This window comes from Hippocampus guttulatus, chromosome 7 (genome assembly GCF_054856545.1).
Source record: "Hippocampus guttulatus isolate MCC_2025c chromosome 7, RoL_Hgut_1.0, whole genome shotgun sequence".
Classification (NCBI taxonomy): domain Eukaryota; kingdom Metazoa; phylum Chordata; class Actinopteri; order Syngnathiformes; family Syngnathidae; genus Hippocampus; species Hippocampus guttulatus.
The window spans coordinates 3,567,850-3,586,874 of NC_141267.1; the positions used below are offsets into that span (position 1 = coordinate 3,567,850).

Consider the following 19,025-nt stretch of genomic DNA (forward strand, 5'->3'; position numbering starts at 1 on the left):
TGAATGTTATCCCAACAATTAACTTGGGCCTCAAGATGACAAATGAGTGGTATTCTTGAGAGGGACTTTTAAAGTAGTATGGAAACCTAGCGTAGTATTTGTTCAAATATGAATTTTCCATTATGTCTATGGCTGTCGTCACTTGTCATGATCTTGATAACACCAGTTTGCCTCCATGCATGCATGTCATATAATGTGGTATCAGGCTGATTCAGGTATTGTATGTACTGTGCAAGGGTGGCACGGAGGTTGACTGTGGAGCCCGTCTGGTGCAGAGGTGCAGGGTGCCTTCGTCTGGCCTTCCTGTGTGGAGTTTGCATGTTCTCCCCGTGTCTGCTTGGGTTTTCTCTGGGTACTCCGGTTTTCTATCACATTCCATAAGCATCTACTCTAGGTGGATTGAACATTTTGTCCCAAGGTGTGATTGTGAGTGTAAATGGTTGTTCGTCTCTGTGTGACCTGCGATTGGCTGGCAACCAGTTCAGGGTGTCCCCCGCCTACTGCCTGAAGACAAAAACTGGGATAGGCTGCAGCATGCCTGCGACCCTCATAAGGCCAAGAAGTTCAGATAATGGATGGATGGATGAAATGTGCATGCTGTTTATGCCTTTGCTACCACTTCTGCATTGCATTCTCCTATGAGTGCCTTGAGTGGACACCAAGTCTATTTCATCAAGCTGTTCCAAGGAGATCCCAAAGCTTTCCGAGGACAATTAAGATACATTGAGTCTGCAAACATGGTCACAAACATGACTGCTCATGCAAAAGATGTGGAAACTGACCCACATACAGTATACCATTCATACCTTAAATAGTTAGGTTTTCCACGCCAACTCGAACTGGTGCAGTCCTAACCAAGCCTTGTCGCATTCACTGATGAAGCTTACTCAGATGAGTGGCGAAACATCTTCTTGGACACAGGTGTCAAACTCAAGAAATGAGGGCCAGATTGGCCCACCACATCATTTTATATGCCCCGTGAAAGCAAATCAAACAAATCAAATTCAATGCTCCTTGCTAAAATCTGTACCAAAATTTCAAATTCTCCTATGTAATAAATAGCAGAGACATTGTCAGCATTTTCTTGTTACCAAACACCTCATAACCGTCACTTAAACAATAGTTGAATAAACCATTATCCTTGACTTCTTTATATAGTTTCAGTCATAATGGCTCTCCAAGAGAAACGGTATCTACAATGTGTGACACCCCTGTCCTAGGACAACCAGAACAGTCCAATTGTGCCACTTGTAACTCGGAGCCAACACACCAACAGGTAGTGATCATTTGAGAGGTCTGCTACCCCTCTTCTACCACAAAGTCAATCATCAAACTGCAGCTTTGGGTGTCCTTGTGACAAGTGCACATATGGACACTCACACTTGAACATGGTGATGAGCCGAGCATTCTAACAACAAAGCACCACTTGGGTTCAGGTAAGGGGACCATTCCACCAAATCACTACCCTCCCAGGTCTCACTGTCAATGCAGAGGCCATTCTGAGCTGCTGTTTGGTACCTAGACACAAATGAGCTGGGGGACAATAAGTATGCCCACACCTGCTCTGCCCCTCTCACTGGGGGCAATTCTAGAGTGGAAGAGTAATTACTCCGGAGCCCAAACTATTGTCTATATCTAGTTGGAACCTATCAACCTCGCACGTCAGCTCAAGCTCTTGCCCTGCAAGAGATGGGCTGTTCCACATTCCTAAGGCCATCTTCTGTAGCTGGGGATGAAATGGCTCAAGATCCCCACCTTTGGCTGCCACCCAGCTCACATTGCACCCATCTTTTTGACACTCCAGCCAATGGAGAGTGCATGGGAATGGGGACCCAAATTGCCTTTTCAGTGTGTGGGTGCAGAGTCCAGACTCAGCCACCAGGTGCTCGCCACTGAGTCCAATCGCCAATAATTGCGTTGGGTGATATAAAGCCCTAAACATCCAAACCCTGCCATGGGAAGGTCACAGCTCATAGAGGAAAGAGTGAGTCAGACATTTTGGTCATAAGCATTTTATCTTGAAACTAAATCAGAATGGAATAACAAATTGGTACACAAGATACCAGTGCATGCAGTTATTATTGCTCCATTAGCGGCCCTTATGATAATATGGCAATGATGAAAATGTGGGCACAATTTTATACATCAGCCTTTTCAACAGGTTACATTTATACACTAAATGGCTTCACCAGTATTGAAGAACACCTGTCAGGCATGCAAGAAAATCTCAGCCTGAGAGTGGAGCTTTGAATAAATTGGTGGAGACTAAATAATCTCAAGGAAAGCCAGATCGCAGGAACACATTGAGTCTTACTTTGGCATGGTTTTCAGGTGGTTCTCTCTCAGCTCCAGGATCCGAAGTTTGGAGAGTCTACCAAAACAAACAAGAAACAAAAATCTAAGATGATTTTCTTAAAATGAACATATACTATTCATGATTATATTCCTACAACTAATACAGTACTGTATATGTAATATTATTGATTATTTATCCACTAAAGAAGGATCACAAAGTTCACTTTTTAAATTGAAACACCATCCAAAATTATACACATGGAAAATTAAAGATTTGATTCTCCATTTTTATTGAATCAAACGTATTTGCCTTGGATCCATCATCCATCCATTTCCACAGAGATCCCCTTCAGAGTCACAGCTCACAAGTGAGTCATTTGAAAATATATGGCTAAACGACCATTCACACTCTCATACCTCAAAGCATTTAAGAATACTCAATTAACATAAAGTATTATGTGGGCGGCACGATGGGTGACTGGTTAGTATTCCCGCCTCACAGTAGAGCGGTCGGGTGGCCCGGTGGTCCAGTGGTTAGCGCGTCAATCTCACACCGCAGAGGTATCGAGTTCAATTCCAGCTCCGGCCTCCCTGTGTGGAATTGCATGTTCTCCCGGGCCTGCGTGGGTTTTCTCCGGGTACTCCGGTTTCCTCCTACATTCCAAAAACATGCATGCTAGGCTGATTAAACACTCTAAATTGTCCCTATGTGTGAGTGCGAGCGTGGATGGTTGTTTGTCTGTGTGTGCCCTGCGGTTGGCTGGCAATCGGTTCAGGGTGTCCCCCGTCTCCTGCCCAAAGACGGCTGGGATAGGCTCCAGCGAACCTTGTGAGGAGAAGTGGATCGGAAAATGGATGGATGGATGGATGGAGTAGAGAGGTCCAGGGTTCGAATCCCGTTGAATTTGCATTTGCTGTCCGAGTGAGTGAGTGTATCCTCTTACATTCCAAAAACATGCATGCTAGGTGAAATAAATACTCCAAATTGTCCCGAGGTGTGATTGTGAGTGTGTGTGCATGGTTGCTCGTCTGTGTGTGCCCTGTGATTGGCTGGTTCAGCAAAGACAGCAGCTACAGACTCCACCACTCCAGCAAACCGTGTGAGGATAAGCGGTTCGGATGAGGGGTGGATGAATGGATGGATAAAGTATGATGTTTTTGCACTGTGGGAGGAAAGAAGAGTACCTAGGCACAAGTTAACTTCCAAATTCCGCGCATCAAGGTCTGAGCTGAGATTTTAAACCCAGAACATTGACTGGGAGCTCAGGATGTGAACTACACGCCTCAATTGCATCGCACCAAGGTACTGAATAATCATCACATCTACATGTCACACCCATTATCAAAGCCTGAGTGTTAACAGGGCAATTTGAATACAGAATTCGAAGACGCGAGAATCACACCGAAAGAGGCTCAATCCTACATCAGTACTGTCAGGTTGCAAGAAATGCAAATGCTCCAAATTCATTCATTCAATATCCGAAATGTTTCATCCTCACGAGGGTCGCGGGGGGTGCTGGAGCCTATTCCAGCCGTCTTCGGGCAGCAGGCGGGGGATACCCTGAATCGGTTGCCAGCCAATCACAGGGCACACCGAGACGAACAACCATCCATGCCCACACTCACACCTACACAATTTAGAGCGTACAATCAGCCTTCCATGCATGTTTTTGGAATGTGGGAGGAAACCGGAGTACCCGGAGAAAACCCACACAGGCCCGGGGAGAACATGCAAACTCCACACAGGGAGGCCGGAGATTGAATCGAACCCGGTTCCTCTGCACTGTGAAGTCGACGTGCTAACCACTGGACTACTGGGCCGCCGCTCCAAATTCATACATGGAACAAATAATAGTATGTGAACTAGACAGAAGGTCTGTCAGTCCGTCACTGATGGACCCCGGTTTTCACTAGCGGACTGACAACTGACAGGAACTTTGAAGCACTGACGGAATACTGTATACATCACTGGAAGCGATTTTCGGCCGTCCTCCATGAACAGGAAAAAAAAAGACGAGGGGCATTTTGTGGACGTGAAGCAGGAGGAGGAGCAGTAATAGTTTAAGAATTTTTTGTTGTTGTTGTTTTGTTGTTTTTTTTTGTGAATTGGTCCAAACTGTTTCTAAATCAATAAAATTAATTTACTGACTGCCCTAAAATAATTTTGATGAAATGTCATTTAGTGATGAAGGAACGTTCAAAATAACGATAACGGAGTGATGGACTGGGTCAGCCTGAAATAAAGACGACTGACAACAATGGACTTCCAGGTCCGTCACTGATGAATGACCAAAATTCACTGGCATTTCATCTTAGATACGTGGGCATGTCAAACCAATGCATCATTCCAAAAACACAGAAAAAAAAGCCACTGGAACATTAAATACCTTCCAAAATGGCTGCCACTCACGACACACCACGCTGATTACCATGCATGGAATTACCTGCCAAAGTTAGCTGGCAAGTACTCCAGGAAGGCATCGTTTAAGAAGAGCTGAGTCAGATTCAGGAGTTGCGTGAAGCCATCTGGGAGCCTGGAAGGCAAGACGCGAGTGAACACTGTAAATGCAGTAAAGTGTACAAAGGAAGGAAAGAAACATGATTGTCATTTTAAGTCACTATTTGATCATATACGAATTCTGTAGTTGATTTGCTGTTATACTAAACACATTTTCCATGCAAGGATACAACATTGTTGTTCTCCTGCTTTCAAACAAATAGGTGAAATTATCACAGCACAAACATGAAAATCTTATCGTTTGTTCCAAGATGTTGGGTAATGTCTTACTTGGTGATGGGGTTGACACTGGCCTCAACCACTGACAGGCCTTTACAGCATTTAATATTATCTGGAAATTCCTGGATACCTGGTAGAAAAGATCAGAGAGAGGAAGAGTAGACGACAAGACAACTTTTTTGGTGATGCGTGATTCAGACAGTTTCATGTTTTATGGTGTAAGAGTTTGATTGTTTGAAAGTTGAAAAATTCTTGTGATTCTGAGGTTTTTAATTGCAGTTTTTAAATGACTGTGGATCTATGAGAAAAATCGAAATGCTGATGCTAATTCCCTCACTTCCAAATTCCTCTGTCTTCCAAATTAGAAAGTTATGGCAGTAGCGATAATCAAGATCTTTAAAGCTGAAGAAAAAATAGAATTGCCTTTTTTGCTCTTGAGCTGTTCCAGCGGTGGAGAAGTAGAATTTATTTTTAAGCCACTCTGGTAATATAATATAAACATAAATATAAAATGAAATAAAAGTCACAGTTTCTTCTAATCAGGATAGCTCAGTTATGGCACACATTTTTGTGTGTTTAAATTGTAAAGGGTCCCAAAATCCTGACCACAGTGGCCGTTTTATCGGCACCCTCTCATTGGGGCACTGACTGTGGTCTGGAACGAAAAAAAAAACTTAGACCCATTCGTCGACAGAGGATTGTCAATTTGGAACCTAAGAATATCATGAGAAGAAAAAAAATCAACAGAGCATAACTGTACAACATAGACAATGTCATAGAGGATAAAACACCGTTTTTATTTCTTGTTTAAAATGACTGTTGTGTTCCGTCATGTTTCCTTTGTTTTATCCATTTTTGAATTACCATATTTTCCGCAACATAAGGTGTACCTAAAAGCATTCAATTTTTCTCAAAAGCCGACAGTGCACCGAATATAAAGAGCCTGTAACTCTCTTTATATTCCCCATTGAGTCTTTTCTCCTGTTTGTGTTCCTCTGCCATCTAGTGGGGATTATGAGCAGGAACCAATTGTAACCTAAAAGGCTTCTGCCCGACACTAAATGACATGGGCATTCACTAACACATACTCAAACACACAACTACTTTCTGGGCTCTGCGCAGCCATTATGAAATGAAGATATTACCACAAACATAGTTAACTCCTGACTAAATGAAGGAGACAAGCAAGACACTCTCAGGATATTTAGCCCCTTGTGGATGTGAGACTTTTTGTTGAATGAATTGTCTTCATAACTTTTGTCTTTCATTTATTGTTTCGTGATGTCATTTGTATTTATGTTTCATGTCTGTGTTTGTGACCAGTTTTCATTGTTACAGCAGCAGCAGTCGTGAAGGCTCTTGATAAATAAAGCTGTATTGTATTGTATTGTATTCCCTTTAGCAAAGTACCATCCAGTGGATGCATAGCACAACCGCAGCCACTATTGTATGTGCCTTATAATGTAGTGTGTGCGTCATATGAAGACAGTTTTAAAATCGGCCATTTATTGAAAAGGTAATTTATAATTCCAAGTTTCTTATGGTGCAGAAAATATCGTACATATTGTCACACTACAACATGGGCTCATTATTGACATAGCTGTCACAACTTTAGCAATTTCATGTACACAGAAGAAGAAAGACATCAACCAGACTGTGTTTTACTGCTCAATGGTAGTTTACTATTTCGATAAACACGAAGAGAATCACAATTAAAATCATGTTTGAGAATGAGCATAGTCCTTGATGGAATTAATGATCAATCTGTGACTTCTGTGTTTCGCCGTACCCCTGTGTATATCCATTCCATTTTTCCGAACCGCTTAATCCTCACAAGGGTCACGGGGGGTGCTGGAGCCTATCCCAGCTGTCTTCGGGCAGTAGGCAGGGGACACCCTGAACCGGTTGCCAGCCAATCGCAGGGCACACAGAGACGAACAACCACGCGCGCTCACACTCACACCTAGGGACAATTTATTGTGTTCAATCAGCCTGCCATGCATGTTTTGGAATGTGGGAGGAAACCGGAGCACCCGGAGAAAACCCACGCAGGCCTGGGGAGAACATGCAAACTCCACACAGGGAGGCCAGAGCTGGAATTGAACCCGGTACCTCTGCACTGTGAAGTCGATGTGCTAACCACTGGACTACCGAGCCGCCCCTGTGTATATCCATCACTGATTTTTGCTGCCGATTGACGACAGCAAACGGGGGGAAATAACAGGAGAAATTCGCCCCAACCTGTCGAAAAGTAAATAATTAAAAAGATAATTCACCATAGCTACACTTCTCATCCTATGTTTTTACTCTGCTCTGACTGCCTCTATAATAAGCCACTCTCGCACAACTCTAATTGCCCCACGGGGATAAATACAGTTTTCTGAATCTGAACTCAACATTTGTACTCCAACAAGTATGACTGGAACGACAGTATCGTCTCGTAGTGTTTGCTATCCGTCCATCCATTTTCTGAACCACTTATTGTCACTGGGGTCACAAGCATGCAAGAAAGTTGTCAGAAGATCGTAATTTGGCGATGAAACTTCATTTTCCAGCACATTCATCAGACACGCCCATAGCGTTTGAGAGCAGAGCAAAAAGCTACATTTTTCATACTTTTCAAGCCTCATTTTATATTGCATTATTTTTATTGAATCATATATGGAAGTATTGTTAACAACATTATTCTAGTTTCACATTTATGAGACTTTTTTTTTTTTACAGACTTTTAAGTCTTTTAGTGGTGGCCTCAACCATTCATTATGGCATAGTCTGCTGGTCAGGCAGCATCTCAGCCTGGGACAGAGAGAGACTGGACCGAATGGTCAGGAGGGCCAGCTCTGTCCTGGGGCTGCTCCCTGGACACTCTGGAGGAGGTGAGCAACAGAAGGATGCTAGCTAAGGTAACAGCTATGATGGACAGACCCTCCCACCCCCTCCAGGCCACCCTGACAGCACTGTGCAGCTACTTCAGCCAGAGACTGATACACCCGCGCTGCAAGAAGGAGAGGTACCACTGCTCATTCCTACCGACTGCTGTCAGGCTAACGAATAGATGGACCTGAAAACACGGACTCACCCCCACTCACCCATTTATATATAAAAAAATAAATAAAATCCTCGTCTCACCCCTCGGGTGGTGTCCGTCCCTCATTCAGCTCGGGTCCTCTACCAGAGGCCAGGAAGCTTGAGGGTTCTGCGCAGTATCCTTGTTGTTCCCAGCACTGCGCTTTTCTGGACTGAGATGTCCGATGTTGTTCCCGGGATCTGTTGCAACCACTCATCTAGTTTGGGGGTCACTACCCCGAGTGCTCCGACCACCACAGGCACGACTGTCACCTTTACCTTGCAGGCTCTCTGCAGCTCCTCTCTGAGCCCTTGGTATTTCTCGAGTTTCTCGTGTTCCTTCTTTCTGATGTTTCCATCACTTGGGACTGCTACATCCACTACAACGGCTTTCCTCTGCCCTTTATCTATGATCACGATATCTGGTTGGTTCGCCATTACCATCTTGTCAGTCTGGATCTGGAAGTCCCACAGGATCTTCGCTCTGTCATTCTCCGCCACCTTCAGAGGTGTTTCCCATTTTGACCTTGGGGTTTCCAGTCCATACTCCGCACAGATGTTTTGGTAGACTATGCCAGCCACCTGGTTATGGCGTTCCATGTCGGCTTTCCCTGCCAGCATCTTACACCCTGCAGTTATGTGTTGGATCGTCTCAGGTGCCTCTTTGCACAACCTACACCTTGGGTCTTGTCTGGTGTGGTATATCTGGGCCTCAATGGCTCTGGTAATCAGGGCCTGCTCCTGAGCAGCCAGGATGAGTGCCTCTGTGCTGTCCTTCAGGCCAGCCCTCTCTAGCCACTGATAGGACTTCTTGAGATCGGCCACTTCAGTTATGGTCCGGTGGTACATCCCGTGTAGGGGCTTGTCCTCCCATGATGGTCCCTCTTCTAGCGCCTCATCTTCTGTTCCCCATTGTCTGAGACATTCTCTGAGTACGTCATCCATTGGAGCCTTCTCCTTGATGTATTCATGGAGCTTGGATGTTTCATCCTGGACAGTGGCTCTCACACTCACTAGTCCCCGGCCTCCTTCCTTTCGGCTTGCGTACAGTCTCAGGGTGCTGGATTTGGGATGGAACCCTCCGTGCATGGTTAGGAGCTTTCGGGTCTTAACGTCCGTGGTCTGAATCTCTTCCTTTGGCCACCTTATTATTCCTGCAGGGTATCTGATCACTGGCAGGGCATAGCTGTTTATTGCCCGGGTCTTATTCTTGCCATTAAGCTGGCTTCTTAGGACTTGCCTCACTCGCTGGAGGTATTTGGCCGTAGCCGCTTTGCTTGTTGCCAGTTCGAGGTTGCCATTGGCTTGTGGTATCCCGAGGTACTTGTAACTGTCCTCAATGTCTGCTACTGTTCCTTCAGGGAGTGAGACCCCTTCAGTGCGGACTACCTTTCCTCTCTTAGTCACCATCCGACTACATTTCTCAAGCCCGAATGACATCCCGATGTCGCTGCTGTAGATCCTGGTTGTGTGGATCAGGGAGTCTATGTCCCTTTCGCTCTTAACATACAGCTTTATGTCATCCATGTAGAGGAGGTGACTGATCGTAGCTCCATTTCTGAGGCGGTATCCATAGCCTGTCTTGGTGATTACTTGGCTTAGGGGGTTCAGTCCTATACAGAACAGCAGTGGGGAGAGTGCATCACCTTGGTATATGCCACATTTGATGGATTTATATATATATATATATATATATATATATATATATATATATATATATATATATATATATATATATATATATATATATATATATATGGCGGCTGGATAGCTCAGTTGGTAAGGCATCGGTTTGGCGTACGGGAGCCGGTGGTTCGAATCCCGCTTGGGGCAAAAAATGAGCACATAACACCATCCAGTGTGGGTCCTTGGGCAAGATCCTTCACGCTAATGCCTACCTCATACAATGATGAGAGACAATAAAACGAATGACATGACGTCGTCAGACGTCGCCCGGCCAAACAAGGTCTGCGTCAGGTGCTGGGGAACCAGAGCACCTTGATGAAAAATGGGCTACTGGAACAAAGCGGAGATGGGCGAGATGCGATAACATGGCTCTGTTGGAATGCTACTACTCAAGCAATGGGCTACTACTCAAGCAACCCTAGTCAGAGGGGTTACATGCAGAGAATGTGGGCTAAATGGTTACTTCGAAACCCACAGTCACGGTTGACCACGAAACAACTAGTAACTCAGTGTTCCAACATCCACAAACGGCAACTGCTGTCACAACTTGAGATTGATGAGGTACAACGCAGGTTCCATGGTGAAGGGCCCCAGGCTGCCGACAGGTATGGCAGCCTTGGTCACACGCTCCCTAGTATTATCCCTGTTTTTGTCATTTTCGTTAGTTTTTGGCGACCCTGAGCGGCTTACTTACACGAGGGAAAAGTTGCTGCGCATTGGGTAGTCTACGCTCGGTCTTTTTTCACCAGCACACGAAAACCCACAAGGTTTTTCGGAGCTAATCGCGAGCGGAGCGGCCGCGCTGTACGGAGCATGGAAACGCCGCCGGAGGAGGGGGAAGAGAGCCGGCGTGCTCGTCAAGCTCCGGCAGCGCGGATTTCGAACCCCGCTCCCATCGATCCATCTTGCTAATCTACGATCTCTGCCAAACAAGATGGATGAACTTCTTCTCCTCACAAAGACCAACAAAACCTTTGCACGTTCTGCTGCGCTCTGCTTCACTGAAACCTGGCTCAGTGACCGCCACCTGGATTCCGCGCTACATCTACCCGGCTTCCGCCTTCTCCGAGCCGACCGCGACACGGAGCTATCAGGGAAATCGAAAGGTGGCGGGATTTGCTTCTATATCAACAAAGAATGGTGCACTGATGTCACGAAGCTCGACGCACACTGCAGCCCGGACCTGGAGTCGCTGTCTTTAAACTGCAAGCCATTCTACTCGCCACGTGAGTTCACCTCCTTTTTACTAATCGGTGTTTACATTGCGCCACAAGCTAACGCTAACACGGCGATACAAACGCTAGCCGAACAAGTAAACAAACTCGAACTAAAATACCCAGAGTCACCCCTGATAATTTTGGGCGATTTTAATAGAGCACATCTTAACCGTGAACTTCCCAGATATAAGCAGCACATCGACTGTTTCACCAGAGAAGGCAACATTCTAGACTACTGCTATACAACAATCAAAAATTCATACCGATCGGTCGCCCGTGCAGCATTGGGTCTTTCTGACCACAATTTAATCCACTTAATACCTACACACAGACAGAAACTCAAATGTGCTAAACCGGTTGTTAAGACTGTGCAAAAATGGACAGATGAAGCAAAGCTAGCTCTACAAGAATGCTTAGACTGCACTGATTGGGGCGTCTTTGAAACTTCAACGGGCACACTGGATGAATACACAGACACTGTAACATCATACATCAGTTTCTGTGAGGACATGTGTGTACCAACGAAGTCCTTCTGCTCCTTCAACAATAACAAGCCATGGTTTACTCCCAAACTCAGGCAACTCAGGAAAGAGAAAGAGGCCGCATTTAGAAGTGGAGATCGGGCACTGTACAAAAACGCCCGAAACCAATTGACAAAGGAAATTAACATCGCTAAGAGAAGCTATGCAGAGGCTGAAAAACCAGTTCTCTGCTAACGACTCTGCATCTGTATGGAATGGCCTGAAAGCAATCACTAACTATAGAATGCCACCCCCCCAAACAGTGAACAATAAGGGTCTTGCTAATGAACTAAACATGTTTTTCTGCCGATTTGAAAAGGTCACCCCCATTTCCCACACACACCCACCTCTACCAGAAACCACTCTACCTACCCCCACACCCTCTTTTTCTCCACTACAGATCCACGAACAGGATGTGAGACGGCTCTTCAAGCAGCAGAAGATTAAGAAAGCTGCGGGGCCTGACAAAGTGTCCCCCTCCTGCCTGAAAGTCTGCGCTGACCAGCTGGCTCCGGTCTTCACACAAATCTTCAACAGATCTCTGGAGCTGTGTGAGGTCCCATCCTGCTTCAAAGAGTCTACCATCATCCCAGTTCCCAAGAAATCGGCAACATCGGAACTGAACGACTATAGGCCTGTCGCCCTGACGTCTGTGGTCATGAAGTCCTTTGAACGCCTTGTGCTGAACCACCTAAAGAACATCACCGGACCCCTGCTGGACCCTCTCCAGTTTGCCTACCGGGCAAACAGGTCTGTGGAAGACGCAGTCAACATAGGTCTGCACTACATCCTCGAGCACCTCGACAGCACAGGGACCTACGCAAGGATTCTGTTTGTGGATTTCAGCTCTGCGTTCAACACCATCATCCCGGAACTCCTCACCCCCAAACTTCTCCACCTCGGTGTGTCCCCTACGATCTGCCAGTGGATCCTCAGCTTCCTGACGGGACGGACACAACAGGTGAGACTGGGAGCAACAACATCATCAATACGCACCACCAGCACTGGAGCCCCACAGGGATGTGTCCTCTCTCCACTGCTCTTCTCTCTCTACACAAACGATTGCACCTCAACAGATCCAGCTGTCAAACTCATAAAGTTCGCAGACGACACCACGGTCATCGGTCTCATCAAAGACGGCGACGAGTCTGCGTACCGCCAACAAGTGGAGCAGCTGGAGCTCTGGTGCAGCCGACACAACCTCGGGCTGAACACGCTCAAGACTGTAGAGATGATCGTGGACTTCAGGAAACATTCTTCTCCACAGTTGCCCCTCACACTATCCAACTGCCCTGTGTCAACCGTCGAGACCTTCAAGTTCCTGGGAATCACAGTCTCCCAGGACATGAAGTGGGAAGTCAACACCATCTCCATCCTGAAAAGGGCCCGGCAGAGGATGTACTTCCTGAGGCTGCTGTAGAAGCATGGCCTGCCACAGGAGGTGCTACAACAGTTCTACACGGCAGTCATCGAATCAATCCTGTGTTCTTCCATCACGGTTTGGTTTGGGGCTGCCACAAAAAAGGACAAAATCCGACTTCAACGGACAGTTAGGACGGCGGAAAAAATCGTTGGCACCGCCCTACCCACTCTTGAGGACTTGCACACTGCAAGAATCAAGACAAGGGCACGGAAAATCCTCCTGGATCCCCCGCACCCTGCCCACCACCTTTTCCAGCTACTCCCCTCAGGCAGACGCTACAGATCCATGCGCACCAAATCCAGTAGACACTTAAACAGCTTCTTCCCTCTAGCCATTAACTCCTTAAACAGTCACTGACGTAGTCACTCTTCTTGTACTACAAATACTGCTACTGGTTACTCTAAAATGGTTCAATGATTTGTTGTTTACGATGATACTAATGCAGCGTGTTATACCGGAGACAAATTCCTTGTGTGTTCTACATACTTGGCCAATAAAGATGATTCTGATTCTGATTCTGAGGTCATACCAGAGATTGGGAGGCAAGCCCCAATGAATGCAGATGATGAGATTGGTAGGCCAGCCCCAATGAATGAAAAGCTGAGCGAGGCAGCAACTGACCTGAAAGCTAAGATCATGGCGAGAATGAAAGCTGGGCAACCTAGAAACCGATTACAACGGCTATGTGAAGTACCACCTGAAAGTCTCATGGAAAGTGTGAATGCAGCACTGAGGGCGATCCCTACCGTAACGATCACGGAAACCAATGAGCTGATATACGCTTCAGCATCAGTGATCCTAGAGATGCTTGGCTATAAGAGCAACCATGGAAGCCATGAGATACATTACCCACCATGGAAAAGACGGTTGGAGGCTAAGATCAAGGCGGCTCGGAAAGATGTGAGTCAATTGACGGAGGCCCAGAGAGGTGTGATGAAAAGTCCGATACCCGAGAGGTACACCCAGATGACCATACCTGAAGCACTCGAAACTGCCAAACAAAGGCTCCAAGCCTTGTCCAGCCGCCTAAAGCGGTACACGAAAGAGAATGAGGCCAGACGAATAAACAGGCTGTTCGCAACACAACCTGTGAAAGTGTACGCTCAGTGGCAGGGTCCTAACAACAGAGCTGACCCACCAAGACTGGAAACTGAAAGGTACTGGAAAGGCATATGGGAGAAGGAGGTTGCACATAACAGCAGTGCACAATGGCTGGTGACCCTGAGAGAGGAGCACAGCAACCTCCCTGAACAGAACCCAGTTACCATAAAGGTGGCAGACATACAGGAAAGAGTCTCAGATATGAAGAACTGGACAGCACCAGGCCCGGACATGGTCCACACCTACTGGCTAAAGAAACTCACAGCACTCCATGAGCGCCTAGCAGCACAAATGAACCAGCTGCTGAGGGATGGGACTCACCCAGGATGGCTAACCAAAGGGCGAACAATCCTGATCATGAAGGATCCCTCAAAGGGTGCAGTCCCATCCAACTATCGGCCAATAACCTGTCTCTCCACAACATGGAAGCTCTTGTCAGGCATCATTGCGGCTAAGATAAGTGGACACATGGATCAATACATGAGCAAAGCACAGAAGGGCATTGGTAGAGATACCAGAGGAGCCAAACATCAGCTCCTGGTTGACAGAACAGTCGCACAAGACTGCAGGTCCCGACGTACCAACCTGTGCACAGCCTGGATTGATTACAAGAAAGTCTATGACTCGATGCCACATACATGGATCACTGAATGCTTGGAGTTGTATAAGGTGAACAGGACCCTAAGAGCCTTCGTTGCGAACTCGATGAGTATGTGGAAAACCACACTTGAAGCCAATGGCAAGCCACTTACCCAAGTGTCCATCAAATGTGGCATATACCAAGGTGATGCACTCTCCCCACTGCTGTTCTGCATAGGACTGAACCCCCTAAGCCAAGTAATCACCAAGACAAGCTATGGATACCGCCTCAGAAATGGAGCTACGATCAGTCACCTCCTCTACATGGATGACATAAAGCTGTATGCGAAGAGCGAAAGGGACATAGACTCCCTGATCCACACAACCAGGATCTACAGCAGCGACATCGGGATAACATTTGGGCTTGAGAAATGTAGTCGGATGGTGACTAAGAGAGGAAAGGTAGTCCGCACTGAAGGGGTCTCACTCCCTGAAGGAACAATAGCAGACATTGAGGACAGCTACAAGTACCTCGGTATACCACAAGCCAATGGCAACCTCGAACTGGCAACAAGGAAAGCAGCGACGGCCAAATACCTCCAGCGAGTGAGGCAAGTCCTAAGAAGCCAGCTCAATGGCAAGAATAAGACCCGGGCAATAAACAGCTATGCCCTGCCAGTGATCAGATACCCTGCAGGAATAATAAGGTGGCCAAAGGAAGAGATTCAGACCACGGACGTTAAGACAGGAAAGATCCTAACCATGCACGGAGGGTTCCATCCCAAATCCAGCACCCTGAGACTGTACGCAAGCCGAAAGGAAGGAGGCCGGGGACTAGTGAGTGTGAGAGCCACTGTCCAGGATGAAACATCCAAGCTCCATGAATACATCAAGGAGAAGGCTCCAATGGATGACGTACTCAGAGAATGTCTCAGACAATGGGGAACAGAAGATGAGGCGCTGGAAGAGGGACCATCATGGGAGGAAAAGCCCCTACACGGGATGTACCACCGGACCATAACTGAAGTTGCCGATCTCAAGAAGTCCTATCAGTGGCTAGAGAGGGGTGGCCTGAAGGACAGCACAGAGGCACTCATCCTGGCTGCTCAGGAGCAGGCCCTGAGCACCAGAGCCATCGAGGCCCAGATATACAACACCAGACAAGACCCAAGGTGTAGGTTGTGCAAAGAGGCACCTGAGACGATCCAACACATAACTGCAGGGTGTAAGATGCTGGCAGGGAAAGCCTACGTGGAACGCCATAACCAGGTGGCTGGCATAGTCTACCGAAACATCTGTGCGGAGTATGGACTGGAAACCCCAAGGTCAAAATGGGAAACACCTCCGAAGGGGGCGGAGAATGACAGAGCGAAGATCCTGTGGGACTTCCAGATCCAGACTGACAAGATGGTAATGGCGAACCAACCAGATATCGTGATCATAGATAAAGGGCAGAGGAAAGCCGTTGTAGTGGATGTAGCAGTCCCAAGTGATGGGAACATCAGAAAGAAGGAACACGAGAAACTCGAGAAATACCAAGGGCTCAGAGAGGAGCTGGAGAGAGCCTGGAAGGTAAAGGTGACAGTCGTGCCTGTGGTGGTCGGAGCACTCGGGGCAGTGACCCCCAAACTAAATGAGTGGTTGCAACAGATCCCGGGAACAACATCGGACATCTCAGTCCAGAAATGTGCAGTGCTGGGAACAGCAAGGATACTGCGCAGAACCCTCAAGCTTCCTGGCCTCTGGTAGAGGACCCGAGCTGAATGAGGGACAGACACCACCCGAGGGGGGGTGAGACGAGGATATCATATATATATATATATATATATATATATATATATAGAGAGAGAGAGAGAGAGAGAGAGAGAGAGAGAGAGTATATTGTAATATTTTATATGTATATTTGTTTATTATACATATGTATACATATTATACATATGTCCATCCATCCATTTTCCACCGCTTCTCCGTGGTCGGGTCGTGGGGGCAGCAGCTTTCGAAGGGAAGCCCAGACTTCCCTCTCCCCAGCCACTTCTTCAAGCTCTTCCTGGCGGATCCCGAGGTGTTCCGAGGCCAGCTGGGTGACATAGCCTCTCCAGCGTGTCCTGGGTCGTCCTCGGGGTCTCCTCCGGGTCGGACGTGCCCGGAACACCTCACCAGGGAGGCATCCGAATCAGATGCCCAAGCCACCTCATCTGGCTCCTTTCGATGTGGAGGAGAAGCAGCTCGAATCTGAGCCCCTCCCGGATGACAGAGCTTCTCACCTTTATCTCTAAGGGAGAGCCCGCACACCCTGCGGAGAAAGCTCATTTCGGCCGCTTGTATCCGCGATCTCGATCTTTCGGTCACGACCCATAGCTCGTGACCATAGATGAGGTTTGGGACGTAGATCGACCGGTAAATTGAGAGCTTCACCCTTTCGCTCAGCTCCTTCTTTACCACAACAGACCGATACAACGTCCGCATCACAGCAGACGCTGCACCGATCCGCCTGTCAATCTCTCGCTCCCTCCTGCCCTCACTCGTGAACAAGACCCCAAGATATTTAAACTCCTCCACTTGGGGCAAGATCTCCTCCCCGACCCGGAGAGGGCAGTCCACCCTTTTCCGACTGAGGACCATGGTTTCAGATTTGGAGGTGCTGATCTTCATCCCAATCGCTTCACACTCAGCTGCGAAACGTTCTAGTGAGAGTTGGAGAGCCCTGCTTGAAGGAGCCAACAGTACCACATCATCTGCAAAAAGCAGAGATGCAATACTGAGGCCACCAAAACAAACCACCTCAACGCTTCGGCTGCGCCTAGAAATTCTGTCCATAAAGGTGATGAACAGAATCGGCGACAAAGGGCAGCCTTGGCGGAGTCCAACCCTCACTGGAAATGATTCCGACTTATTGCCGGCAATGCGAACCAAACTCTGACATCGGCAGTATAGGGACCGAACAGCCCGTATCAGGGGCTCGGTACCCCATACTCCCGAAGCACCTCCCACAGAGCTCCCCGAGGGACACGGTCAAACGCCTTCTCCAAGTCCACAAAACACATGGAGACTGGTTGGGCGAATTCCCACGTACCCTCAAGGACCCTGCTAAGGGTGTAGAGCTGGTCCACAGTTCCACAGCCGGGACGAAAACCACACTGCTCCTCCCCAATCTGAGGCTTGACTTCCTGACGTACCCTCCTCTCTAGCACCCCTGAATAGACCTTACCAGGAAGGCTGAGCAGTGTGATCCCTCTGTAGTTGGAACACACCCTCCGGTCCCCCTTTTTTAAGAGAGGGACCACTACCCCGGTCTGCCAATCCAGAGCCACCCTCCCCAATGACCACGCGATGTTGTAGAGGCGTGTCAACCAGGACAGCCCCACAACATCCTTGAGGAACTCCAGGCGGATCTCATCCACCCCTTGGGGCCTTGCCACCGAGGAGCTTTTTAACCACAAAAGAGCCCAAGATGGCCGCCTGTGCGGCAGTGTGTTCGGCGACGCTCCTGCCATTTTGTTTTTTTTTACTTTTCGCAATTCTTGTTACCTCCCTAACAGCGTCTTCGGTTGGTTTATGATCGCTGATCGTTGTTATTGATTCAACAACACGTCAGAGATTCTGCCGCGTTTTGCCAAGACGGTGGTGAACCTCCGTTCTTGGCTAACCTGCCGGCTAATCTCTTCCGCATTCGCTTGCCCCCTTCACAGAAGGGCCGCCGCCGTCGCTGCCGCCGCGGCAAACGTAGAGGTCAGCTCATGAAGCTAAAACGGGATCTGAGACACTCTTCGATCGCTCCGGCATGGTGTGCCCTCGACCCCGTCGCCTCCTGCTTGCTAACAGTCGTTGGCTCTCCCACCGCGCCACGGCATTTCTACCCTCCACGCCTTTCTCGGCGAGGAATCCAGCGAAAGCTTTTGAGGGAATTCCCCTGGGCTTGGCGATCGGAAGAGGCAATCCCTCCCGTTGCTACTCCCACAAGGATCGCGTTGTTAAACGCCCGGTCGCTGACGAACAAGACCCATATTCTGAGGGAGTATTTCCTTTCCAATGACTTGGATTTCCTGTGTCTGACGGAGACTTGGGCAGGTACTGGTGAGTACAACGCTTTGCTTGAATTGTTGCCACCTGACTGTGGTTTCCTCGATACCCCGAGGACATCAGGCCGTGGTGGAGGAACGGTGAGTATCTTTAAGAACAATTTCAAATGTAAACGGTGCACATTCACCACATCGGCCACCAGCTTTGCAGCAACCTTCTTTGAAGTCGGTCGTGTTTTCCCGGTGCTCTGTGCTGTCATTTACCGTCCTCCTAAATACAACAAAGACTTTTTAAGCGACTTTTCTACCTTTCTTGCGGACATCAGGCTGAGATATGATCATATCCTCTTAATGGGGGATTTTAATATCCATGTGTGCTGT

At 47.8% G+C, this 19,025-nt stretch overlaps 1 protein-coding gene across 1 annotated transcript in view; it reads right to left on the reverse strand.

Moving 5' to 3' along the window:
• lrrc7 (leucine rich repeat containing 7) overlaps positions 1-19,025 on the reverse strand; it is a 125,881-nt gene that overhangs the window by 49,404 nt on the left and 57,452 nt on the right. The window contains exons 4-6 of the mRNA XM_086114906.1: positions 5,084-5,162; positions 4,740-4,829; positions 2,315-2,371 (exon numbers count right to left, since the gene is read on the reverse strand). Of these exons, the coding sequence (XP_085971032.1) occupies positions 2,315-2,371; positions 4,740-4,829; positions 5,084-5,162 (226 nt within the window). The remainder of the gene's footprint in view (positions 1-2,314; positions 2,372-4,739; positions 4,830-5,083; positions 5,163-19,025) is intronic.